Source organism: Typopeltis vanoorti, chromosome 2 (genome assembly GCF_054136105.1).
Source record: "Typopeltis vanoorti isolate ZY-2024b chromosome 2, IOZ_Tvanoo_1.0, whole genome shotgun sequence".
Lineage (NCBI taxonomy): Eukaryota > Metazoa > Arthropoda > Arachnida > Uropygi > Thelyphonidae > Typopeltis > Typopeltis vanoorti.
This window is the reverse complement of record NC_143550.1, coordinates 105,507,186-105,534,790: the sequence shown is the minus strand read 5'-3', so window position 1 is coordinate 105,534,790 and position 27,605 is coordinate 105,507,186. Positions and strand designations below refer to the sequence as shown.

General features: G+C 35.6%; 1 protein-coding gene across 7 annotated transcripts in view; it reads left to right on the top strand.

Moving 5' to 3' along the window:
* The window catches only part of AMPdeam (AMP deaminase), a 443,168-nt gene that overhangs the window by 41,016 nt on the left and 374,547 nt on the right, over positions 1 to 27,605 (top strand). For 4 of the 7 annotated variants that reach the window (XM_090412444.1, XM_090412451.1, XM_090412439.1 and 1 more), the window contains exon 2: positions 3,627 to 3,736. In XM_090412444.1, the coding sequence (XP_090268570.1) occupies positions 3,627 to 3,736 (110 nt within the window). Of the gene's footprint in view, positions 1 to 3,626; positions 3,737 to 13,322; positions 13,418 to 27,605 lie in introns of those variants that run through there. The other 3 variants (XM_090412463.1, XM_090412471.1, XM_090412478.1) reach the window with 2 other exon arrangements.

The following is a 27,605-nucleotide window of genomic DNA, read 5'->3' as shown; positions in this document are numbered from 1 at the left end:
GGGTGAGTGTGAGGATGACCAAGTGTGGAATCTAGTCTCTCAAGCAAAAATATTGAATAGAGTAGTCAATTCAGAAAGTAAAGGTGGGTGGAGGACTAAAGGGATAATGCAATTGCTATATACTAATGCCAGAAGTATCAGGAACAAAAGGGAGGAGTTAATGGCATTGCTTAGTGCAGCTTTGCCAAAAGTTATAGGTATTAGTGAGACTTAGCTAACAGCAGATGATGTCGTTACAGGTATTGAATGTGAAAGGTTTAGTATTTTCAGGGAAGATAGAGAAAATAGGATGGGGAAGGAGTACTGCTGATGATTGCACCCAAAAAGAATAGGAAACAGGCAGGAGGGTGGCTTTTCATTTGAAGCAATCTGGTGTGAGATTAAGGCCAGTAAGACAAAATATACAGTTGGTTGTCGCTATAAGCCAGGAAGTTCTACAGATGATCTGGAAGACATGCAACATCAAATTAGTATGATGAGTACAGGTTGAGTGATTGTTAGGGAGGGCTTCAACTATGGAGATATAGACTGGAAGGAAGAAAGATCACATGGCAGGAAGAAAATAGAATTTATACACCTGCTAAGAGATAATTACTTAGGGCACCATGTGATGAAAGGGACTAGGACTGGGAGAATATTGGATCTGAACATAGGATCAGAAGAGCTATTCATAATCAACGTGACAACATTGTCTCCAATTGATGAAAGTGACCATGCAATTGGAAGATTGTAAAACATGAGAAATATTCTATCAAGAAGGAGTATTTGTACAACTACAAGGCAGGTAATTATGACGTGCTTAGGAAGAAGCTTTAATATGTTCTATGACATAAAACACTGCAGGGTTAAGGGTGTTATTAGTGCAATGGATATAGTTAAGGGTCATCTAGAGGAGCAGTATTAAATTATATACCTAGTGTAAAGAGGGTTAATTGGGTAGGAATTAGATGGATGAGTAATATCATTAAGCACGAGCTGCAGAAGAAGAAAATGCTGTGAAAGGTATATAAAGAGAAAGACTGACCAGCAAACTCATGAACAGTACAAGTCTCAGGCAAGAAAGGTGACCAGCATGGCAAGGAAGACAAAATCAGATTATGAGAAGAATCTAGCCCAGCAGGCCGAAGGAAATCCCAAAGAGTTATTTTGATATGCAGCAAGTAAGAGGAAGAATGACTATGGAAGATTAACTTTGAGTGATGGTCATGAGAAGATGGAAGCAGATAAAATAGTTGAATTATTGAGTGACCACTTTGCAAGGGTATATTATCCTAGTGAGGTTACTGGTTTAACCTATGTGATGGACACTAATATGGGAACAGAGGTAGATGAATTCGAGGTTCTTAGGATAGTGTAGAATCTCAATGTAAATACGGTTGTGGGATTAGATGGGATGTCAGCTAGGGTTTTGCGAGAATGTGCAAGGCAACTGGCAATGCCTTTGACTAGGATCTTTAATTTTAAATAAATTAAAGATACCAAGAAATTATATACTTGGATATTAAGGCAAGTGATGTAAAGTCATTAGCTTCTATATACAAGTTGTCCCAGTCCTGAAAATACTTCAGGTGTAAACTTTGTTTGCTTACACTTGGATAAAGGATTAAACCAAGTATATAATTTCTTTTTATCTTTAATTTATAGTATAACCAAGTAGAAAAACTTCCAACAAATTTCGTTAATTTAAATTTCAGCTCTGTAATTCCAAAGGAATGGATTGTGGGCAAAATAATTCCTTTGCATAAGGGAAGTTCTAAGACTACAGTAGCAAATTATAGACCAATCAGTATCTCAGGCATGATAGTAAAAGTACTAGAAAATTGGTAAAAAATGAGAATTCAAGAATGGGATACTGTATGAGGGTAAACATGGCTTTGTGAAAGTTTGGACATACCTTAATAATTTACTAACTTTTTATAATAGAGTAACAGCTGAGTTGGATAAAGGAAATGACTACATGATGATTTTGTAGGATTTTGCAAAGGCATTTGACAGAATACCACATGGAGCTCTGTTATGCAAATTAGAACAAATGGGGATGGATATGACACTGATTAGTTAAGTGGATAAGAGGGTGGTGTGCCACAAGATTCAGTGGTGGGACCATTGCTGTTTAATTTGTATATAAATATAGGAAATAACCTGAAAGGAAATATTCAGTTGTTTGCTGATGATGTGAAATTAGGTAGTGATAATTAATCAAGGTGATGTGGAGAGCTTGCAGGGCAATTTAAATAGGCTGTCAGTATGAGCTAAAGTTAATGGGGGTGTCAGTTTAATGTCAAGAAATGTGAAGTTTTGCATTTTGGGATAGATTACAAGCTGTGTATCATATTAATGGCACTGTACTCCAGGAAATAGATGAAGCTAGAGATTTAGGGGTGGTGGTAGACAGAGTAAAGTTTAGAGGACATATTGCTAAGGTAGCCCATAAGATTGCTTTGCTGTTGAAGAACACATTAACAAATAGAGATAAGGAATTTGTTATTCCTCTTTATAATATATGCCTATATCTGCCTTGATATGCCCATATCCATATTTCTGTGCTCAAGTCTGGTCCTGTGGGTTTCTTGGGGAGAGGAAGCAGGATTCAGAAGCAACTGACCAAGATGTTGAGTAGCCTGTGGAATGTTCCTTATGAGGATAGATTGAAAGTGTGTGGATTGCAAAAGTTGGATGATAGGAGAAAAAGAGAGGATCATATAAAACCCTTTAAGCAACATTTAAATTGCTTAAAGGGTTTTAAATGATAGATGCAGGGGAAATGTTTTGGCACTTGCCTAGAGGTACCAGAACATGGGGTCATCCCTGAAAGTTGAATAAAGGTTGTAGTTAGTAAGGGTTTGAGGATTAAATTTTTTGCTTAGAGAATTGTGAATGAGTATAATGGGTTGCCAGAGTCAATTGCGAGGACTTTGTCTGTTAATGGGTTCAAGGATTGTGTGGATAGATTGGGTCTCTCGTGATGGATCTTCAGACTCCATGGAGGTGCCTGTATGATGATGATAATGTAACAGAAAACCAGGACATCCTCTTAAACGATTCAACGATGACTTCTAAGGCCAGAACAGGCATTGCTAGGCCTAAATCCTTGATACGCATGATGATGATAATGTAACTTTCTAATAAGGCATTAAATTGTGATAATATTGTATCATTGCTATAAAATATAACTAAAAATGGAAAGAAACGTTGAAGGAAAGAGATAGAAATGAAGAAAATATTATGGTTGAGAAGCATAATGGGCAGAAGTAAATTGTCTTGGACAGTGATCAATAGTTTTACAGTTATTTAAAGGAACATGGGAGAATGAAGGGTGGATTGTTCATAGTGATATCTCTAAAGCTAGTTTGCGACATTTGTTGGGAATAGAGTAGTATACTAAAGTCCCACATAACTCTGGAGAGTATTTTGATTTCTTTATATTTTCATGGTCTGTATGATTGTGATCTAGTCTGGAAACTCAATTCCAGTCATCACACTATTAGCAGATTAAAAAAAAAAAAATTTTTTTTGAAAGATTTGCTAAGTATGAAGTTTATTTTGAATTTAAATAAATATTTTGAAAATGAAGCTATTTATATAAAATAATTACTTAGATTTCTCTTCTTTTTACTGTTTTTAAGAAAGATGGAAAAGCTCCATATTCCTTCCAAGAAAAGTAATGCAACTCCCAATAGGAGCATCAATGGCTGTGATTCTGATGCAGATAGTGAATCATTTTCTACCAAATCTGGTATGTTGAATATACATTACAATGGAAGCATGCATATTAACAATATTCCTTGTTTGGATACAGCTTGAAGTACTAGAATTTCCTGCCTCATATCCTGTTTATTCAGCCATTAAGCCAAATAACCTTACCTACACACATGGCCATGTTATCTATGAGGTTTTGAAATAAGGCATTAAATGAACGGTACTGGTTCTCTACCCAAGCAAAGAACGTTTAAAAATGTGAAATAAAATGTATTTAAATTTCAATTTATAAAGACTTAAATTACTGTGATTTTTCTATTATAATTATTAGTGACAATAATAGTAATACAGTTTTCTTTTCGGAGACTACCATTTAAAAATTGTGAGTTGCTGGGGTTGATTACAACATAATTGCGTTGTTGGAAGTTTTTATTCCCTTACCTGTTGGCTGAATGGATAGCATCTCTGCTCTCTCCAACATAATCTGCTGAGTTCATATTGTACTGTGGTGTGGACTTTTGTGAATTTCTTTATTCCTTGGAAGATTTTCATGTAATGTGAGACTACCTGAATTGACTTGCAAAAGTATATTTCTTCAAATAGGGTTCCAAGATTTCCTCTTAATCCATCCACAGCATTGATGTACTGTAAGTTTACAACCCTTTTTGATAAACAAAGATGGAAAGGTAGCTCATATGCATTGCAATGTAAAGCTTAGATACTAAATGCATATTTTATTTTTCTCTGAGCATCTTACTAACAAAACATATCTGTATATATTCAGGAACAAGATATGTTGTATTTATTAGATGAACTACATAAATTAAATTAGTTTTTGGATTAAACTAACTTGGGGCATTTCTATGACTGTGCATAGAAATGCCCAGGATATAAAGGAGGAAAAGGGTAGAACCTTAAACTGCTCCATTAATAATAGTACGAAGAAAGAAGCATTAGTTTTATTTGATATCTTATATGAAGATTTATTTAAAAAGCCATTATTTCTCTCTTTCATTCATTCATGCAAATTGTTTATAAGCAGAAGTGATTAAGAAACTTTTGATAGACTGCCACATGACAAGCTCCTAAATAAATTGAAACAGATGGGATTGGATAACAGACTTCTGTGTTGGATCAGTGACTGGCTGTCAGATAGATATCAGAAAGTTGTATATGGAGGGTGCAGTATCTCGAAAGAGAAAGGTCACCAATGGTGTGCTGCAGGGGTCAGTTTTGGGGCCATTGTTGTTCAGTTTGTGTGTTAATGATATAGGGTTGGGTTTAACTAGTAATATTCAGCTGTTTGCAGATGATGCAAAACTGGGGAGAGCAATGCACAGTCAGGCTGATGTTAATGCCTTACAAGGGGACTTGAATAGATTGCATGAATGGGCAGGGCAGGCAAGTGGAACTGTGAGTTCAATGTTGCCAAGTGTAAGGTTTTGAGATTTGGTAAGCAACAATGGGATGCAAAGTATACACTTGGTGGGGAAACTTTAACAGAAGTAGAGGAGATGAGAGATCTAGGAGTGATAGTGAACAAGGACCTGAAATTCAGGAGCCACATTGCACAAGTTGTGAACACATCACATCGAATAATGGCAATGATGCAGAGAGCCCTGACATGCAGAAATAGAGGTGTTATGATTCCATTGTATAAAGCCTTGATCAGGCCTCATATGGATTATTGTGCACAGATTTGGTCGCTGGGTTTTCATGGTGACGAGTATGTTGGAAAGGGTACAGAGAAGATTCACGAAGGTAGTCAGTGGTCTTTGGAATGTGGAGTAGGACAGATTGAGAGAAGGTAAGTTGCAGAGCCTCATGAATAGGAGGAAGAGGTGGGATATGATTGCGACATATAAGCTGGTCAGGGGTTGTTATCAGGTAGACGTGGAAGAGATTTTTCATAGAATGGGATATGGGAGCAGAACAAGAAGCCATTGCTGGAAACTGTATAAGGAGGGTGTGAGCAAAGGAGTGAGAAGCAGGTTCTTTGTATGGAGGGTTGTTGGTGAGTGGAATGCATTGCCTGAGCATGTTGTGGATGTGGACACATTGAATCAGTTTAAGACATGGTTGGATGAGCATTGTATGCAATAGTGTGTACCTCCCACGATGAGTCTCTGACTCCATGGAGGTCAGATGTTAGTACTAATCTGTTTCTTTATTATTATTATCTAAAATTAACCATGGAAGTGAACTGATTCAGTAAGCCATACGGTCATTGTAGAATAATACCATTCTTCTTTTTGGCATGTTTGTGAAAAAGCATGGATCAGTGCCAAGTTTATTTACTCATTATTGGCTGTTCACCTTGAAGGTGAAAATCCTTTTTACTTGTTATATATATGCTTATGCCAAAATACAGAAGCAATAGCAATATATCTAGGTGAATTTTGATAAACATTAACCCCCCCCCCCCCACACACACCTGGTCATGTCTATAGACATCCAGCTAAATCTGGATACGATTCTGTAAACCTGTTGAAAGCCAATGACAGAGCAGAATGGAGGAAATTCATGCTGAGCTACCAGTCCCAAGACTGATGCAACTGATGATGATTTCATCCACATCGGCCAGTAGGGAGGTTAAGGCATTTCTTTTTAACTTTAACATGTGATAATACACAGTCCTGTTATTTTGTGGTCACTTTGGCTCCCCATTTTGTCAACAACAAAAATTATAGGAAACTATCAAGAGTTCTAGATATATCCTCAACTGGCATCAGGTGACTGTGATGCCATGTAATTATAGAAAGTTTTTTTTTTTTTTTTTTTGCATGGTTTTAGAGTAAATTATAATTGCAATTTGATGTGAAATCTTTCATATACAATTAACCTAGTTGTGAAGCTACTTCATGTGCCAGCTTTGCTTTACTCTCACTTGGGTAAAGGATTAAAACAAATACTAATCTATTATTTCTTAAATTATAAAGTTCATATTATTAGCATCCTATCAATAGTTTCCTTCAAATTACTCTAATTGTCAAGTCTCCAATATTCTCAAATCTAACATTCCTAGATCATAGTCTTCTTGAACAGTGAGTAATGATTAAGATTATTTCCACCTCACAGGTTTTTTATAAGACAAACATGGCATTGCTTCTGTATTTTTCAGTAGCATAATTTAAATTTGAGTTCGCAGGTTTTCTCTTTATGAATCGCTTGATAATTTACTAAATTAAATTTTAAATTAAATTAATAAGTTAAATTCAAAATAGTTTCTATAAGTAACAAATATAGAATGCATTTATAGCATATTCCTTTCTCTTGGATAATATCTCTGTACTTTAACATCCTGGAAAAGCAAAAATTAATTCTTGTGTAAATCTTTTATTCGAATGCTGTAGTATTTTTGACTTCACTGAAGGATAAGTTTTGTTTTTTCCATATATTCATGCATGCATGTAGTTTTAAGTGGGAGGGGGGGAATTATCTGCCTTTTCACAAAGCAGAAGATATTCTTTCTTCAAGTACAATCAAAATCTTAAGTGAATTTAATCTTAACTTAAATTTTCAGCTGAAGTATCTATCCAGTTTTCCTTATTCAGAAAAGTATTGACAAAATGAAATTACACCTAAACCTCTTTTTACGTGATAGATACGTTCCTAAAAATCACGTGTAAACAGAATTCGTGTAAAAAGAACTGCTGACTCTATAGAAAAAGTGAAGATTGGTTCCAGACTTGAAATATAAGCAAAATAATGAAAAAAATAAACATTAAATTCGCTAGGATCATAAGATTTTTATTTACATTTCAATGAGAACACACATACATATAATGCATTTTAATAACTTTAAAAAAAAAAAACATTCATTTCAGTTGTTTGCTAAGGATTCTATAAAAAAATTGTTATTCGCTATCAGTTTCTGACAATAAACGCGAAAGCTTTCGTTTTCGTGAGACTGTAATATCACTAGAACTACTAGTTATCGTCATCGACTTCCGCCTTAACTTGTGAAATTCTTCTTGTCATATCTTGAACAAAAGTACCACTGGTTGTTTCAGTAGTTTTAGGCATGAACTCAGTTATTAATCGCTGTGTTGATGCTTTAGATAAGTCGCGACATAACTCTTTGTATGAAGACATTAACAACTTAAGCTCACGTGAAAACTTCCCAGCACGTTTTTCATTTGGATCATGTCGGGCAAAATAATTGCCTAAATTACTGCCCAGTTTAAGACCCTCTTTAATAATATCAGCAGTTAAAGTAGGATTATCTTGATCATTATCATTAACTTCTTTGCTTTCAGGAGATTCAGAAACAGTCTCCACTATTTCGTCTTTGCTAAGAGGTTTATCAATTAATAATTCTTCAATATCTGCCGACATAAGATCATAGAATCCTTTTTTGCCATTACACATGCCAAACTTATTATATTTGGGAATTCTGCAGTATGATTGAAGGGAACAGGAGCATTCTCTTTAACACATGTGGGCCAAATAGCTTTCCAGCATGCATTCATAGTTTCTGGTCTCAATTCAGATAACGATAATTGAACCTGATCAATACAATCCATAATTGAAAATTTTTTTCCACACATCCATAACTGACAGTGTTTCATCATCATTTAACTTTTCCAAACGTACTGAAATGTCCGTCTGACATAATATGTTTAAAAAGTCGCAATTATACCCTGATCTAGAGGTTGTAGCAATGATGTGGTATTGGCGGCAGAAAAAAAATTGCACATTTGGGTGTTCTATGGCAGGATGACCAGGTGCATTATCAAGAATCTAAAGCACTTTAAGTTCGAGACTCTTGTCATTCAAATAGCGTCTAACTTCTGGCACAAAATGTTTGTGGAACCACTCAATGAAAATATCAATGGTCAACCAAGCTTTTTTGTTGGCCATCCAATGAACTGGCAATTTTTGAAAATCTACGCCTTTCATTGGCCATGGTCTTAATGATCGATTTATGAGCAGTGGTTTTATCATCCGATCTCCTAAAGCGTTCGAACAAAATAGGAGTGTTATGCGATCCTTTGCTGCTTTGAACCCACCAACAGTTTTTTGCATTTTTGATAAGTAAGTTCTGTTTGGCATTTTTTTTTCCAGAGAAGGCCCGTTTCATCCATATTCCAAACTTATTCACGAGTGAAACCTCCATCTTCAATTATTTTAGCAAGTTTTTGTGGAAATGCTTTAGCAGCTGTTGCATCAGCAGAAGCCATTTCACCTTTAATTTTTATATTATGAAGAGCATGTCTTTTAATAAACTTAGCCAGCCAATCATTGCTTGCATGAAATTCATATTTTTTCCTCGATTGAGATGAAGTATCTGGCTGCAGATTTTTAATCTGTTCATAAAATCTCAATGCTGATTGCTTGATGGAATTTCCTTCAACTGGCATTAGTTTTTGTACATTATCTTCTATCCACATCACTAAAGCTTTTTCGGCCTTTTCTAGAACAACATCTCTTGTGTATGATGATAATTTCGCACTCGATTTTGTACCAGAACATACCGCTTTTCTAATAGCCCCTTCATTTTTCTTTATAGATCTGACATTTGATTTACAGACTCCAAAATGCTTACCCACAGTTGTCGCACCTTCCCCAGTTTGAAGACGATCTAAAATTTGAATTTTTATATCCAAGGAAACGGCTTTCCTTTCCTTTTTTTTTTTTTTTTTTTTTTTGTTATCGGCAACATCATGTGAGGGCTGGATTAAAATCTTAGGTTAATGAAATGAAAGTTTGAAAATTACATATAGCTTGCCATTTATTATTTCTTGGCAAAATTATCAATTTTGTAACGTGATTTTTATTTTGATATCACTTAAAAATGCAAATGCGAAAAATGCAGACTATGTTGTCTACTCAAGCACCAAATTCAAACTGTTAAGAACTGCTTTTTTATGCGCAGGCATTTATGTAATTCAGGGAATTCCCAATAAATGAAATTTGTAAGAATTTAGAATTTTCTTAATTGAAACGAGAATGCAGTTCCACAAAATTCTCAGAATTTTCTTGACTAACTTTAGGTCGGTCACGTAAAAGTGAATAAAAATCGCGTAAAAAAATTCGCACAAAAAGAGGTTTAGGTGTATCTGAAATATTAATCTTTTCTTTCATTGTAAATTCAGTCTGAAGTTTTTTCCTAAAGCCTATGATCAAAAACTAACTTTATAGCTTAATTTACTTGTGTATGATGAAAATCGTGATATTAATGCTTTGAGATAATTGATTCTATTGATTTGTGGAAAAATATCTTGCTGAGTAGCCACTCTTTGCAACCATATGGAATATTAATCTAATCTTTAAAGGTACCTATTGTTTATAACCATAAGGAATGTTGCATAGTTTGAGATTCATAACGTGAAGAGCTTAGAGAATTACATCTCAGCATTGATTTAACATGTGAAAATTCTGTATTAACATGTGGATTTAAAAAAAAAAAAAAAAACCAAGGACCTAGAAACATCATTACCTTGTCCTGGATGCATAAATCCCTGTATTATCCTATAATGTAAATTCCATTAACCATTGGATTTTCAACTCGGCTTCTTATCTGTTCCAGTTTTCTGAAATATATAGAATTAAATTTGCAAAAATTGTGATGGTATCCAAAATCATTTCTCTATTTGATCTTCCTATTACACATTAGCAATATGCTTCATATTACACACTACCAACATATTTATATAGGGACAATCAAGCTAAATATGGTCCTTTGCATAAGATGTATAGGAAAACTACCATCCCTATTACCTTTTTAATAAAGTTCATAATATATTTTAATTGCTTCAATTATCTTTGTCATTATCTGTTACTTCCTTTCTTAACTAGTATTTAATACTTTGAGTTGAATGACATATCTAATGAAAAATTAGTAAAGAAGAATGAAAGGAATATAGAACAAATTGAATATGTTTAGAGTAGGACCTCAAACCATCCACAGATACACTCTCCACCTTCATGATTCAGATCTTTCAAACTCAAATGGATTATAGCCATTTCTGAAATTTGAAACTAAAGGAAATATGAAGTGTAGGAGTATGTCTTTCAAACAACATTTTCTGAACAAGCTGTGATAAGTAGTGAGTGTGCATTATTTTTTTCTAAACAAATTGTCTTGTGGATTGACTGTCTCGTATATTTCAGAGTTTCTGTGTTAATTTTGTATAATGATATAGTAGAGAGAGAGAGAATGTGCCACAAATATTGGCTGATGAATAAAAGACAACTTGATTTATTGTCATGGAGTGAAACAATATCTCCAGATCACCATGGAACTAAACGTCATGGGAGGCTCTCTTCAGACACAATGCTCAAATGCTTAAACTTATTTGATGTTTCTACACTTTCCAGGCCAATTTCCAAGTCAAACCTGCTCCTAACTTCCTTGCATACACCCACCTTCCTTATGCAACTTCTTAACCATAAATTGAGGCTCCATAGCTCAATTTCAACAGAGACTTTTAGTTGGAAAGATCTGGATTCGGCTCCCGTTTGTGATGTGAAAGAACCTATTGGGGCTTTTTCAATGAAAGGAGAGTTAGCTGGTCTCATACAGAGGTGGAGGGTTTTTCTCCTATAAACCCAGATCCCCCCCCCCAAATAGTCAAACTGTCCTGTGTGAACACACATCTAACATGGAACATTTTCTTGTCCCACCTTAATTGTGGATACCTTTACTTGTTCTTGGAGCCCTGTTACGGTACTGGCCCCAATGTTTAATTATGATAGATCAGAGATATGGACACTAGTACACCATGATTGATAACCTCCAAATCAGAGAAGCTACTTAAGAATGATAAACTAGTTTGATTCTGCTACTAAACTGCCAACTATGCAGTAAATCACTTCCATTCATTTCCAGAAAAATGGACATTGATGCTTTCTTGTGAAAATCTCATGGTCAGATTTCTAGAATAGTAAACTAATTGTTTGAAGAATTGAAAAAAAAAGAAGTCAGTGGATTTAAGCACACTGGGTGAGATTGTCCAATAGACTGATAGTTGCCAGTCAGCCTCTAACTTAGAGATGAGTTATCGTTCTAGTTTTTAATATCTTATTTGAAGCCCACGAAAAGATTTAAGCTGGTATACATTAGAACCTGGGTGTACAAAGAGTTAATCTGGGACTGCTCTTGTAGGGTTACTATTTACTTTTGGACCGGAGTTTCTGTTTTTCAAACAGTTTCTCCAGATCCGGCTTCAATTTCTCTTGTCTGAAAGTTTTTCTTTTTTCTTATTGTTTATTCATTTGTGTTTTTGCAAGAAATGTTGGATATACTTTATGCAATATTTTAAATATTTACATAGCTAATGCGTGACTGAATTTGTATTACTGTTCTGCTCACTCGAACCGACTGATTATATTATACCCTTCCTCAACCCAACCGTTTCTGAAGTGAACACTAAGTGATATGAATTCATAGTTCCGTTTTAGCATTTGATGCGAATGTGCATTTTTCAGTTTGTCGTAATTCAAGCATATTTTTGTTTTTAATACTATTAGTAGTAAGATTTGGCAAGTTTAATTATATTTACATATTACATATATATTACCAGTATTAGCATTTTATTGTTAATTCTCTCTCTCTCTCTCTCTCTCGTGTGTGTGTGTGTGTGTGTGTGTGTGTGTGTGTGTGTGTGTGTGTGTGTGTGTACTCGTTGATTCTGTTACTAAACTGCCAACTGTTTTTTTTTTTTGATTCTCAAAACAGTTTAGTATTCTAAAATCTAACCGCCAGATCTTCACAAGAAAGCAGCAATATCCATTTGGAACGGGAGTGATTTCCTGCATGGTTGGCAGTTTAATAACAAAACAAGTATATAGGCATTCATTGGATGTAATAATCGCCATGAACAAGTCCAGAATATTTAATTTTCTTTATTAACATAAAAATCATTCAATACCATGAGTTGCCTTGACTTGCACTACTTTCAGGGGTCAGCTATACTCGCAATACGTGCAGGCGCAAACTTGACTTGTTTGTCTGTTTACTTACTTGGGAAATGGAGTAAAACCAGGTTTAAAATAGCTTGGTATCTTTAACACCTTTATGTACTTGTATACAAAATTTCTTTCTTTTTTCTTTCTTTTTTTTTTCTTTTTTCTTTTAAATCGAAATAAAAATTCGAAAAAAAAAAGGGGAAAAAAACTAATTTACATTTCCCCGAGATGCGCATCATCAGCCGGCAATGTAAATTTCTGGCCTATTCCCCGGAAAGAGTTGGTAAGGCTTAACATTGAGCTTTTTTCTTCTCTCTCTCTCTCTCTCTCTCTGTCGAGCAACTTTGAGGCCTCCACAAGCAGTGCAGTGAAATCCATCTGTTAATTTGGTGAATCAGGCTCGCTGCTTTTAAAAATTTCCGATCATTCTTAATTTACGGCATTGTTCTACACAGAAGAAATCTATTTCATATGCAGTTTACTTTTCATTAATAACTTAGGTTATATAAATAATTACGAATAGCTCTTGGTGCGCCATTGGACGCCTGGTCTCTCCTACATTCGTAAACATCAAACCTGATTTACGAAAGCAAGAGGCATCGCCTTGTCTGATTTGTTTACGTATCTGATAAAAGCAGCGCCTCTTTGTGAGGCATATATAACTTTGCACTCTCACGCTGCCAGATAATCAAGAAAATGACTTTCGAAACGGAACCGCAAATGGTAAACAAAGGCACGCAGGTCGACACTACATCAGCACGACAGAGATGCTCGTCATCAACTTCTTCACGAGATAAATTTATGGGTAGGTTTTTATCGAATAAGAGTATTATTGTGAACATTATTAAGAACTGCGTTGGCATCAGTGCAATTTTTTCATTACTTTCTTTGGCATTGGTGTGAAAATGGAACCACTTTGCAGTTTTATTTTCATTAAAAAAAAAAAAAAACTATCCAGCTGACAACTTCAAACCGATATCTGCTAGCAAAGCAGTTTGTGCTTGCTGATGTATGCTGAGTAATAGCTGAACCGAACTAATAATCAGATTAGTTGGGTACTTGGTTTTCCCGGTGGCGCATACATGAATATTACAAATAAATGAACTGGCTATTAGTTATCCATCACAATTCTTGCTACTACCTTTTCAAGCATGTTATTTTTAGAAGAAATCAGAGAAAACCTAGTGGAAAAGTTAAGTGAGAAAATGGTATTAACTAAAGTAAATGACTTTTATTGTCGCCTCTTTTAGTACCTACTATTTCTCGGTTTCCTTTGTAATCCGATTAAATCACTTTCAATACTTCTGCTCAAACACTTTTTATTAACGTTTCGGGCTTTTTATGACAATAACGGATCACTTGTTTCTCAAACTGCGAATAAAAACGAAAGTTAAAGTAGAATTTTATGATTAGTTCTATGTTAAGGTTCAGTCAATTTCTATGTCAAGGTATTGTTGCTTGATGACAGCAACACTGTACAATTTAGAAGTGAGGAGAAAATTAGGTCGCTGCCCGTAATTTCAGTTTTGGTTTTAATAGGACCATTCATAGGGACCAAATTAGGGCAAAATCATATCTAGAAAGCTAAAAACTGTCATTGGCACAAAAAAAGCAAAGTTAGTCTGTCTTTCATTGACTTGCGTCCTGGCAATGCCATTTCCTCCTCAGTGATGAACGCTCTCTTAGGCATTTCTTCCAGAAAAGCCCAGTTTCATCACAGTTGAAAACTTGTTCTGGTCTGTAACCTTCACTCCATCAGTTTCTGAAATTCCTTCACGAACCTTTCAGCGGCTTCTTTGTCAGTACTAGCACCTTCTCCATGTCTAACAACACTATGGATACCGGTTCTATTCTTGAATTTCTCAAACCATCCTTGGCTAACTTTAAACTCTTCGCTGATGTCTTTGCTAGTGGATGGCAAGTTCTGCGAAAGATCTTTGTAAATAGTTTGAGCTTGTAAGCAGATCCTGTTTTGAGATACACTATCGCCTTTCAGTTGCATGTCATTAACGAAAAACCCATGTTTCCTGGAAGGAAAAAAAAAAAAAAAAAAAAAGCTCTTGTCTGTACAGAGATCGATTAACTCGGGAACTGATCGAGAAAAAAAACGCTTAGACAAAGTTCCTCCAGTCAGTGACTAGACTTAAACTTAAGTCTATCTTAGGGCGGCCTAGCACTGAGCTTACTCAGGCCTCCTTCCTGATTTAATGAAATATTAAGTAAAACACTATTTTAATTTTATAGTATACATTAAAATATTAAAATTCCAGCATTTTGGAATTAACATGCAGATAAAAATTTGTTCTAGAGTGCTGGAGTTTATCTTCGTGCCTTATTTCTCGTCTTGGTGACCATTGATACAAAGCTGGCAAGCAGTCATACGGTGACTTGTTGACAAAATGAAGTTGCCATTCATTGCCAGAGGGTGCCTAATATTGAATGGCTAAAGATTTCTTTGCCTCATGTATCATTCATCTGTTGCCCTTCCCCATTTCTACCAATCATGTTGAGCTGTTTTATCCTTGAAGTATGATTTCATGCAATCCAAATACCATAACAGGGAAATCATCTTTCTGGATGATTTTTTTCTACTGACCAAACTGCGAAAGAAATGTCTCAACTATTTGATATAAACATTGGCCTAAAGAAAGTTGTTCATCCACCAACCAGAATACCAGACAAACTTCTATGCTCGCTCAACGCTCTGGAACTTTTCTTAATCACTACTAGTGTAGAATACCCTCCACCTATGCTAGTGGCAGTCGTCCTGTCTGATCCATTGCAGATGCAATTTCTGCCTATGTGTGCTCCTGCCTCTCTCTTTCTCACTCAGATGGCAGTATTGCAACATCGTCTAAAGATTAAACTCGCTTTGAAATACAATTTTTCCCATCCCACTCTGCACGGATGATCAAGTCAAATCGTCTCTTATTTTGCATCGCATGCCTTCTGTAGCCCCCTTCCAGAAAGTCATTAGAAGCGTCTTGAACCTTCAATACTTCCACATAATGTATCGTATTTCATTTGGTTTGAAAAGACATGGGTTCGATTTTGTCTAGGACACAATGAATCTTTATAAGAGGTTTCTAACTGCATATGAGCTAGACGGTCTCATGCGTATGTTGAAGTGTTTTTCATCTTGCAATACGGGCAAGGCTTGTTATTGTGGTTAGTTGCTTTGGCGTAATAGTAATATCCATTGAGTTCATCCCACAGGTGTGGGTTGAATTATGCAAATTGGGATACGATTAAGATCGTCTGCTCTCTTTTGAAACTTACTAGGACAAAACTACGAAAATGTGCTAATTAAGATGCAAATATATTAAAGGTAAAGTGAAGCACAATATACCACCAACTTTGTACTCATTTCTAGTGGAAAGTCTTCTGTGACTCATTGAAACAATTATTACACTCGAAAAGGATTCAACAGATTAATTTTTTGTCCAAGATGTTTTATTTTTATGATACGTGTCAGTGTACTTCATCAATGTAAGCTTCTTAATGACTTGTAAAACCACATACGCCTCAATCATATTTAAACGTCATCCAATTTGAGATCAGCTTGCGAAGAGGATGGAGGTAAAAAATAATCTAATGGTATAAAATTAGAAGATCTAATTCCCTTATAACTGAAGCGCTTTATTTATCAGACTTTATCAGGCCTTTTTCTAGCATTTTTATTTCTATGTATACATTGCCACCGAAGGCTTGAGGATTTATCAACTCAACAAGTAATTGAGCATTTTTTGAGTTTAGTCATGCTCAAGTAGAATATATAATCTAAATTTATCCCTCACTCACAGATTTCTCGGCAAAATACTTTGGCACGTTTTCAGTGGTGAAACGAAACATTTCCGCATTTTCAGTAGGAAATGTCATTTCAAAGCCGATTTACGAGCCTTTTACATTGCCATTGTTTTGCTGAGCCATAGGCACTTTCTTCGGTTAATCAATGTGCGTTCACTTGCTTAAAATAGCATTTCTCAGCAAGACGAATGTGCTGATTAATCTAATTATGATGCAAATGAAATTGAATAATTTTCTCAGCGGTAAGTTGACAGTTTGTGTTTTGTATTCTCATCCTTAGTTTTACTGTGAATGTAAATATTCGATTGAGATAGCGTTTCATCCTTAACCAGTGAAGACCAAATATTTCACATACCGTGAAATAATCTCTTTGACCTTACTACCCGTACTTAACAGTTGGGTCCTTATTTTCCGCGTTGAGAATTTTCTAAAAAAATTCTTTGGCATTTTCAGTGCTTCATATTCTCGATTCTTTGCATATAAGAAAATTGAGAGTGGAATTTAGAGACTTGCTTGGCCTTCCCTGTAACTCCAAACAGTGACTTTTTTTAGTAAAGATTAGTGTTTTAGAAGATTCTTTTTTTCGTACCGATTAATTCCCCTCCCCCCTCTACTTTATACCGCAATGCGAAGAGTCAAGGAAATTGAAAGTACACTGCATGGTGTAGTGGAGTTAAGGTCACGTCTCCGCTTCATAAATTGTTGCATAAGTTCACCGGTTACATCGAAAGTGTTTTAACAGGAACGTTCTAATCCGAAACATTTTATTTGTTGTAAAACAAATTAGTTTAGTCATGAATCACCAAAATAGCGAGTGGGGAATTGAGAAATGGTTATTCAAAATATGCGTTCTGATGGAATGCCTTGTTTTTGATTTACGGTCGAATCAAAAAATTCCCCATATAAAGGCTATGAGACTTATGTTCTTCTGGCCGCTTTGCCTCTTGTGGGAGGAAAAACCCTTCCATCTGTTAAGCTAACTTACGTTCAGTTGACAAGCCGTGAGGAAGGTTTTTCGCTGTCCTATACGGCAAGGTTTCCCAAACTTTTTTTTTTCCGTTGCCCGGTTATTTTTCCGTTGCCCCACTAAACTTTTTATGGCCAATAGTTAAAATAAAACATATTTGAATGTTCATAGAGTTTTCATTTATTATTATTATAATAAAGAAGCATTTACTCCTACAAAAATTATAAAGAAATTAAACTAAAACCAAGTAATGTATTAATGAGAAGTGTGATGCTGTTGTTTGTTAACTAGAAACGTCAGGTTTGGAGGAAAAGATAACTTTATTCTTAAATCCGGTTCGACTTCCAATCGGTTTCTATATTTATTTTTTTTTTAGAAAAACCAGTGTTGAAAAGCCTGTTTCACACTTATAGATTGGGACAAAAGGCATTAGAAATTTTATCGCGACCCGGCATTTAGCTTTCGTGATCCGGTGCCGGGTCGTGACCCACCATCTGTGAAACGCTGTTATACGGGATTCGTAACCAGATCTTTCCAACCAAAGTGGCATTGTCTATTGAGCCGAAACTGAAAGCAGGTGGTTTAGAGTTACTTTTCCTCATTCGCTCAACTCCCCCCCCCCTTTATTATCGAAACTTTAAACCAGTTAAATTCTTCTGTAATAGTTATTATGTCAGTAACATAAGAACTACGACACGTAGCAGGCACACGTCACTACAGCTTATGTGTGAATTTATATCAATTACTCATGAGGTCACTGTGGCAAGTGAATAAAGAGAAAGAAGGAACATGTTGCACAGTTGGAGATCATAGAGAAAATGGTGTGAGAAAGGACTTTCAAAAGAGGGTGAATGAGAAATTGGTTCAGTGAATTTGAAGGTGAATTGTGTATGTACATTGACAAGCAACTCGTGTTTTTTACATGCTTAGAGGAAGGTGGCAGAGCAACATCCATGAAAATAGATGTAGAAATATAGCGTCTTTAAAAGGGATTGGAGTGTTTGTGAGTGAACGGAACTGTCTTGTAGGCTTCCTCTTTGAGAGAGCATCAAGCGGTAATTTTGGGAGTCATTTGATGTACCATTTCAAACGCAGAGGATAGTCTTCTAAGGTGTTGATGGAATTTGGGATGTACACCCGCCGATAAGTGTTTGTGAACAAAAGAGGACACTTAAGTTTTTTGGTAGTTAAGGAAGCATTCCTGAAGATATTATACATGTGATGTTTGTCAGTAAAGGCTAGAGGTGTAAGTCAGCTCGATAAGAAAAATCTGAAATCTAAATACCATTCAGAGTAAGATGAGTGAAGATGTTTTCTTTGGCATTGTTGGAGTTCGTTACATTATTCTTGTCCGATAAATCACAAGGTCATTGTTAAAGGATTGATCTAAAATAAATTTGGAAGCAATGGTAGTTAAGGAAGCATTCCAGGAGGAGCTTTGGAATGATGCTTTTGCAGAAGATTTGTCTGTTATGTTTTATTATCCCATTTTTTTCATGCTATCTTTCATGGTCTTATAAAGAGGCAAAATGAGTTTCTTACATGCCAAGGTTCGCTTCAACATCGGAATTATCCTCTTAGAAATGTCACTTAAGTAATAGTATGAACAAATCTCTCACCAACCTGTTCATGGTGATCGTGGCGCTTGCCTTGCATACGTTACAGACTCCATCAAAGTCGATATTCAGGACAACGGTCTGCAAAATCTTAAACCAGCTTTAACTAAATGACCAAATATTATTATCTGAGACACTAGATGCACTTACTACCCCTAAAGGCCAACTATTCCACTCACTGCTCTGTGAGAGAGAAACCTAGCTCTTGTCCCTTTCTTGACTGTGAACAAATTTAACTTCCATGGATGCCCCCCGTGTTCTCTCACCACCTTCCATATAACGAAAAATTTCATGAGTCGCTATCCTGTAATACCCATTCAAAAGTTTGACTCATATCACCTCCCCCTCTTTCTCCTGTTATCTGAAGTCTGCAATCCACATGCCCGCAGTCTGCCTCATAATCTCGACATAATCTTTGTAACTATTCTTTGCACACTTTCTGCAGCTTCTTTATCCTCCTCTGGAACCCGGGAGACCGAATCTGCGCACAATAATTCAGTCCTTATAAAGAGGCAAAATGAGTTCCTTACATGCCAAGGTTTGCTTCAACATCGAAATTATCTTCCGAGTTGTATTTCCAGCTTTTGCTATGTGTTCTTTGAATTTCAAATTCTTATCCGCCATTACGCCAAGATCCCTTGCCTCATCAGTTTCTTATGGCTTAACCCCACTAATATAATGCACCGCTGGAAATCTCAACACCCCAAAGTGCATAACTTTACATTTACTAACATTAAATTGACAGCCATTTTGATTTGCCCAAATTTCCAACCTATTTAGATCATTTTGTAAGTGTGGATATCAGGAGTATCCCTTATTGCCCTGCCTATCATCGCATAATCGGCAAACAATTGCACATCTCCTGTTAGACGCTTCTTAATGCCATTAATGTAGATTGAACAATGGCCCAAGAACTGAACCCTGAGGTGCACTACTGATCACCTTAAATCTGACAGATTCACACTCACCGTATACAACTTTTTGATATCTCTGTCAATTATCTACTGATCAAAGTCAAGAGTTTGTATTCCAATCCCATATTCTCCAGTTTATGCAACAGCCTTTCGTGTGGCATTTTATCAAATGCCTTAGCAAAATCCAATATTATCATACTGCATCCATTCCCTTTATCCAACTCGGCCGTAGCCTATACCCATGCTTCTGCTTGCAGAGTATAGCTTGCCTACCTATTTCTGTATGCGAGTTCTTCCAACTTCTCTAAAATCTTCATTATCACACCAGATATACTGATATGTCGGTTGTTAGACGCATCAGTTTTTGCACCATCCTAGTATGAGGGTGTGTGGTCTGAAAATTTCTCTGGCCGATAGTGTTGCCATAGATGGCAACACTATCGGCACGATTTTTTTTTTTTTTCTGCGTTGGTACATCTGTCATAAGCATCCATGTGAAATTGCAGATCATTCTATCAAGTAGTTTGTTTTATACAGTTGTCTGAAGCACAAGTGTTGTCTGTATGCCTTGAAATGGATAAAATTGAGTATGGTGCGGTTATAAAATTCTTTGTAAAAGAAGTTTTAACGCCAAAAGAAATTCATTCGAAGTCCATAAAAGTTTATGGGCACTCTTCTCCTTCGGTTTCGACAATTAAGAAATGGGATGCCGAGTTTAAACGTTGCCGTATCAGCCTTGAAGATAATCCACGTGAAGGAGGACGTCCAAAAAGTGTAACAACACCAGAAATCATTGATCAAATGCACGATATGGTATTGGATGACCGACGAGTCAAAGTGCGTGAAATTGCTGAGACTATAGGCATTTCAAAAGAGCGTGAAGGATATATTTTGCATGAAGAATTGCAAATGAAAAATCTTTGCGCAAGATGGGTGCCGCGCTTGCCCGCAGCAGATCAAAAACGCACTCGTATGAAAATATCTGAATAGTGCTTGGAGCGTTTTAACAAGAAAAAAAAAAAAAAAACTGAGTTTGTGCTTCGATTTATTACTATGGATGAGACTTGGATCACCATTACACACCAGAATCCAAACAGCAGTCAAAACAGTCGACAGAAGCCGGTTGTTCAGCGCCAAAGAAGACAAAGTCGGTTCCATCAGCAGGAAAGATCATGGCATTGGTGTTTTGGGATGCTAAAGGCATTTTGTTTATTAATTATCTTGAAAAAGGTAAAACAATAACCGGGGAATATTATTCCGATCTTTTAACCAGGCTAGACGAAAAAATTATTGAGAAAAGACCCGGTTTGCATCTTTCATCAGGACAGTGCACCTGTCCTGATGAAACACAAAGGTGTTTTGGCAATGGGAAAATTAATGGATCTGTACTATGAATTGTTGGAACAGCCACCCTATTTCCCAGATTTGGCACCATCTGACTTCTGTCTCTTTCCAAAACTACAACTCTTCCTCGACGGTCAGCGTTTTTCTTTGAATCAAGAGGTGATTGCAGCTGTAGAAGGGTATTTTGCAGATCTTACTGAGAACCACTACAGGGACGAGATAATGGCGCTGGAGCATCGCTGGAATAAATGTATTAGTCTTAAGGGAGATTATATTGAAAAAAAAAAAAAAATTTGAAATTATAAATTTGTTTTTTTTATTGTTAGTCCAAGAACTTTTCAGACCACCCTTGTACAATGGAACTATCATATATTCCTGAGCTAAGACCAAAGTTATACAAAGATATTCAAGATATCAAGTAATTTTATATAAACTTGGTTTTTAATCCAATTTCCCAAGTGAGCAGACAGACGGGTAAGTCACGTTTGCGCCTGCACGAAGTGCAAGTCTGAGGCAACTCATGGTAGTGCAACTCGTGGTAAAGGTGGATTAAACTCTGATCACTTTCCTTAGTATTTTTCCCTTAATGTAAAGCACATCCCCTTGCGGAGATGTATGATGCTATGCATCAAAGGCAGTGGTCACTACCCATACCGGTTTCGACCTTTATTGAGGTCTCATCAATAATGCATTCTTTATACAAAGATGTTAAAGGCCTAGCAACTCGGCTGAACTTTCCTTTAGCAAATGTGCCGATATTCCATATGACAAATTTTTATACGGGTAATGCAGAAGATTTTCAACCTTATTGTCATGCACCTCTAACTCTTCATCCAGTGTAGCAGCAGCATCGTATTACATACGCCTGGTTGATTCATCTTAGCAAAGTGAGCAGTCATTAATTGAACAATCTCATCAGCTTCTAACACTAGAATACATCTGCATTCAATAGTTATTCTTCTACATTCATTCTTTCTTTTGCTTGTGGCGTAACGATAATATGATTTCGGATTACCTTTAGCTTGCGTAGCCAATTTCTTTTCATACTAAGATTTAGCTTTCCGTACAATACTGTTACTTTTCTGGCCTGACTTTTATATATTTCATAACTCTTCACACTCTTATTCTCACAATATTCTTTCTACATCCCTTTCTTGTGGATCTGTTGCTTAATAAGGTTGCACATTCATTTCACTCCGAACCTATTTATTCTTCGAATACTAGGGATATATTAGATACCGCCTCATTGAAGCACTTTTTCAAAGATTCTCATGCATTACTGACATTTTCCCCATTTAGTAACTGATACCAGGCAGGTGTGCGCCGACCATATGTGCAATGTGTGCCACGCACACAGGCGGCAGGATAGTAAAGGCGCCAAAGAGGTGGAAATACTTTAAAAAAAAAAAAATAAATAAATAAATAAAATTAAAAAAAAAGTTTTTTTTAAGTGATTTTTTTTTATTGGAGGGGAGGGGGGGGATAGGGGCGCCAACTAAAGGTTTGCACACAGGCGCTGGACACTACTGGCGCGCCCCTGATATCAGGGGACAGATATTTGGGTTGGAAATAGGTATAAACTATTCACAAATAAAATGGCTATTAAAATAACTACACAAATAAATGACATACATTCCATAATTCAGACATTGCATTTGTTCACAACCATTATGGAATGCCCCCTAATCATTCCGCATAGTAACTAACTCCTCTTGTATGATATGACAGTACTTTTTTAATCCTTAGAAATTGTTTGGTTTATACCTGTACGAAGTTGCAGTGTGTCTTCAGAAACCTTGACCTCCTCCACCTCCTGTTAATTATTCAACAGAGTGCGGGAAAATGTATGGATGACTGTATTCATCACGCTGTTTTGATACCTGTCACTTGTATGATAAAGGACGTGGATCGTGACTACTCAACACGTTATAGTCGTTTCGGATAGCTAACGCATCTTGAAAACCTTGAGTTCGTTTGGTATTATAGGAATACCTTTTGCTAATTTTTTACGAAATGTATTTATGCATATTACGAAATAACTTTGCAGTAAGCATATAGTTTCACAAGGAACGCATTTGCTTCCTGAACGAGATCGATTCCAGTTATTTTATGTATTTTATTTATTTTTTCATATGACTACTCTGGAGAAATGTATTTTAAAACATAACTTTAAGAAATGTGATCCACAATCTTATAAAACAGGCTAATGTAATAGGCTAATTATGTGCAGGGATAGCTGTAGTGTGGATAATACGGATTTGTTCAGATACAAATAAAAATAAATATATATATATTTAAATTCTTCGTTAAAGTGGCGCTGAAATGTTTACGATAAATCTTGTTTATTCCTCGCTATTAACAGTGTTTTTCACTGAAAGTTTTAATTGCTATTTATTGGAAGAAAGCAACATTTATACAACATCAGAACACGAAAGCAATCGAGAGTAAACTGTTCTTGATATTATACCAACCACAAGAGATATCAGCTACATTAAGTTAATACCTGAACAAGACCTTGTTAAATGCATTCTGGAAATTCTAATTAATAAATACTGTTTTACTGAAATATTTCATAGTCTAACCCACTACCATCCCCTTCATTAGTTCAAAGCAGAACTCATCCCATCTGTAAAATCCAGTTCCGTTGCACTGATCTCGGAGACATCCCAAGAATGAAATTTATAAAAATAGATGCACATTTTGACTGGAGCGAAACATTGCCTATATCGACTATAGTGTAACAAGCACAGTCAGTAAATCTGGTAAATCCTACTTAATGAGAAGTTATGATCGTTTTGTACATAACTTCTCATGAAAATTTAACGATGTTATGCTATATTACCTCATACATATTACAGAAGCAGCGGTTCTTTGATGTTGGAAAGAGAATGTAAAATTTGAGTTTCATAAGAAGGTTTTGTTTATATTGATGTATGCAAATAAAAATAATAAATGGAAGGAAATAACATCTTCAGGCAATCCGGTATGCAATAGTTGCGCATTTTTTAAACGCCGAGTTGGCGTTATTCGTTTGAAAATTATCCGGACAGACCTCCGGAAATCTAGTTTGGCAATCGGAATTGTTTATAAAGTCTTCCTAAAACACGGAAGAGAGGCGTGGGGATAGGATTAGGTCGAAGTTACTGCAAGTGAGTTCTGTGTATTTTCTCTTGTATTCGCATATTAATCTCAAAGCAGTGTGCAAAATTTATTTAGACTATGGTTTAACTCATGTGATCGACTTTCTGTCGTCATTTCTTTCCCTCACACACGTACGCGCATACAAATTAACAACATTCGAGAAAGTTTTAAATGGCATTTTAAAATGACATTAAATAATTATGATGAATATCTGTAGAAATCATTTAGAAAATCACGCTTCCTTAAAATCGAAATAAAGGTAATTAAATATTATACATAAAAGAGCCCACCACCAAATGAAATGAAATGAAACAAAGAACTAAATTTTTTTTAAAAAAATTACTATTGACGGGAGCCTCGAGTTAAAAATAAAATAAAATAAAATAAAAATAAAAATGATGGTGAAAGGCATTAACCTGCTTCCAACAAATCTTGATATCCTCTGTTGTGTGTGTGTGTGTGTGTGTGTGTGTGTGTGGTCTTATACCAAGACGAGGGCTTGCGATTAGCATAACTCATGCGGAAACTATCACACTTGACAGAAAGTGCACTCACGATTGTAATTTCATGCGGCTCCAGTTTCCAAAGATATTTGCTTATGCTTGTTTTGGATAAGTAAAAGGATGATGAACTTTACGTGTTTTTTTAATTATTATTGCACCGAATTCTTGAATATCAGATTATTTTTCTCATTTAGGTTCTATTATATTCTATTCTGTCATGCGTTATTGATGTAGCAGCGATCACAGTTCGAAACTGAATCTTATGGAAGTTATTCCGCATTTCTTTTCGAGACATTCATAAATAATTCAGCAGTTTGTGATAGTTTTCATTTTTTGCATTAGCCCACGTGATGCGAATTTGTATTTCTTTAGCCCATTTGAAAGTACGTAAGTAGGTTGGGTGTGCCTTTTTTTTTTTTTTAAATTAAACCTCCAAGGAAAAACATATTACTTTTTTCTTTTTAAGTGTAAAACAGGTTATGTGCGTACAGCTTTCAGCTTTTCATCCTCCATTTATGTGATCAATCATGAATTCTGAATTTTTTTTTTTCCTATATTGTAACTGATAAGCTTATTTTTAGTTTGTGAATGTCACTCAACAGATGGTCTATCTTTTTGAACTTCGTCCAGGTAGAAGTAAAATTTTCTCCAGATCAATGCGAATATTGAGAGATAAGGATCTGTTGAAGTTGTTAATTAGTTCATACTATTAATTTGCTTCCTACATTTGTAGAATTTCTGATTAGTTTTTTAATAGTTATATGAAATATTGAATCAATACGTAATTGATTCAATATAAAAGACCTATATTGAATCAATTACGTTGCCATGACAAAATATACAGGCGAATAGCAAACTAAAGAATATTATTCCGTATCGACCGCTAAATTACATCGAAAACTTATGATGTAATTTAAATTGATATAGTAAATCTCACTTCATGCTCTACCATTTTACATTTCCTTGAATTATACACATTTTAATTATTGTACAGATATATAAATATTGTACAAATTTTAACGACGTTTATATTTCTCCGTTATTAGTCCTGGCAATAGAAATATACCCATACCATTACAAATTCTCTAATTTAGTAAAATTCAGTGTTTTGTGGAATTATGTGAATTCTTTCCATATCCATTCCATATATGGGATAGCAGAAGGACCGCACCGCTGAGAATCCAAGGGATTGAAGGAGGGAGAGGAAGTCTCAAAACTTCGAGTGTGTCATACAAAACAGTACTTAGCAAACTGCCTTGAATTCTGCTTGTTTATATTGCTGTATTTGTATGTTTGTCTTCGCCTGCCTACAGAATTAATAAGATAGATGTGTAACTCTCATTTATACTTCAGAGAGCTATTAGAGTACTATTATATAAAAATTTCACATTTAAAAAAAAAAAACCACCATAATTCTAGTCAGTAGTGACGATCTAGACGAACTTAAGCTTCTGTAATTTAGTATTGACGATTCCCGTTTCTTGGAAAGACTTCTATTAGAATCTTATCTTGGACACGAAGAACCTTTATAAAGCCTGCTTCAGTTGAAGGCAAATTAGATGATCATCTCATACAGAGCAGAGGTGAAATGATTTTTCATTCTGCAAAAGTCAAACCGGACATAACATATGCAGTTAAAACATTAATACCCTTGCCCCATAATCTTAGTTGCTTTGGCGGAACAACACAGTTTTAAATAACTCCTGAGATACTTACAGACAATTTCAAAACTACTAGAGGAATTATTTTCTGGGTATCTTCTCCAGTGGATTCCAGAGTAAGTCAGTCTTTTGTTCAGGCAATGTTTTTTGAACAAATTTTAATTTTGCCTTAGCAAAATCGACTATAACCACACACCAGTAATACAAATAAATACTAGATAGAAATCGGTGGTCGTAACGATATTTAATACTTTCGAAGAAGTGTACTCAACTTCAGTAGTGGTCAGAGGTTGAGATTGGCTGTGTACTGATTTCCAAAAACTTACGGTTATGAAAGTACTGCCTGCTCCTTTAGAGTACCGAAAAAGTGTAAGAATTAAAAAAAAAAAAAAAGAAAGAAAAGAAATCTAAGATAACGTTTCTTTTCGAGTGGCAGTTATTAGTAAATGAAGGCATCCCTTTAAAGTAAGATTGGTTTAGGTTAAACCACTTATATACATGCAGTTCATTTACATTACGTGCAGTTCAACTTATAATTGTTAATAGTTACAAAATGTATGATTGCCGACGTTGTTGGATATAACGTCAATAATTACAGAGGCTGTGGATTCGAATTCCATCTTATGCATGGATGTTTGTAAATATCTTTAGGCGGTAAGTATTTCATTTTGTGATAGAAGCAACACTACCTTATTTTTATGTGGAGGCCTGATGTGTTTTGAAAATTCCAAGTTTGTTCTGAGGGTAGGATTTCCTAACTATATACAAGCATACGTCAGTACTGACATGTTCAACTTGGCAGAATAAAGCCTTTGTCTGCCGCAGTATTATTATTGCATTATAGGTTTACAGTCTGTCTTGGATGGGATTTACAAAAATAGATAGAATAAATAAAAATAAGATAAAGGCCAGTCAAAGGGAATGGAAGGAATGAGGTTATGAACAAAGGGGGCGGTCAGAGAACGTCGAAGGCATTAGGAACAGATAACAATTTATTGAAGAAATTGCGAAGATCACGAGTATGAATTTGCTACTAATAT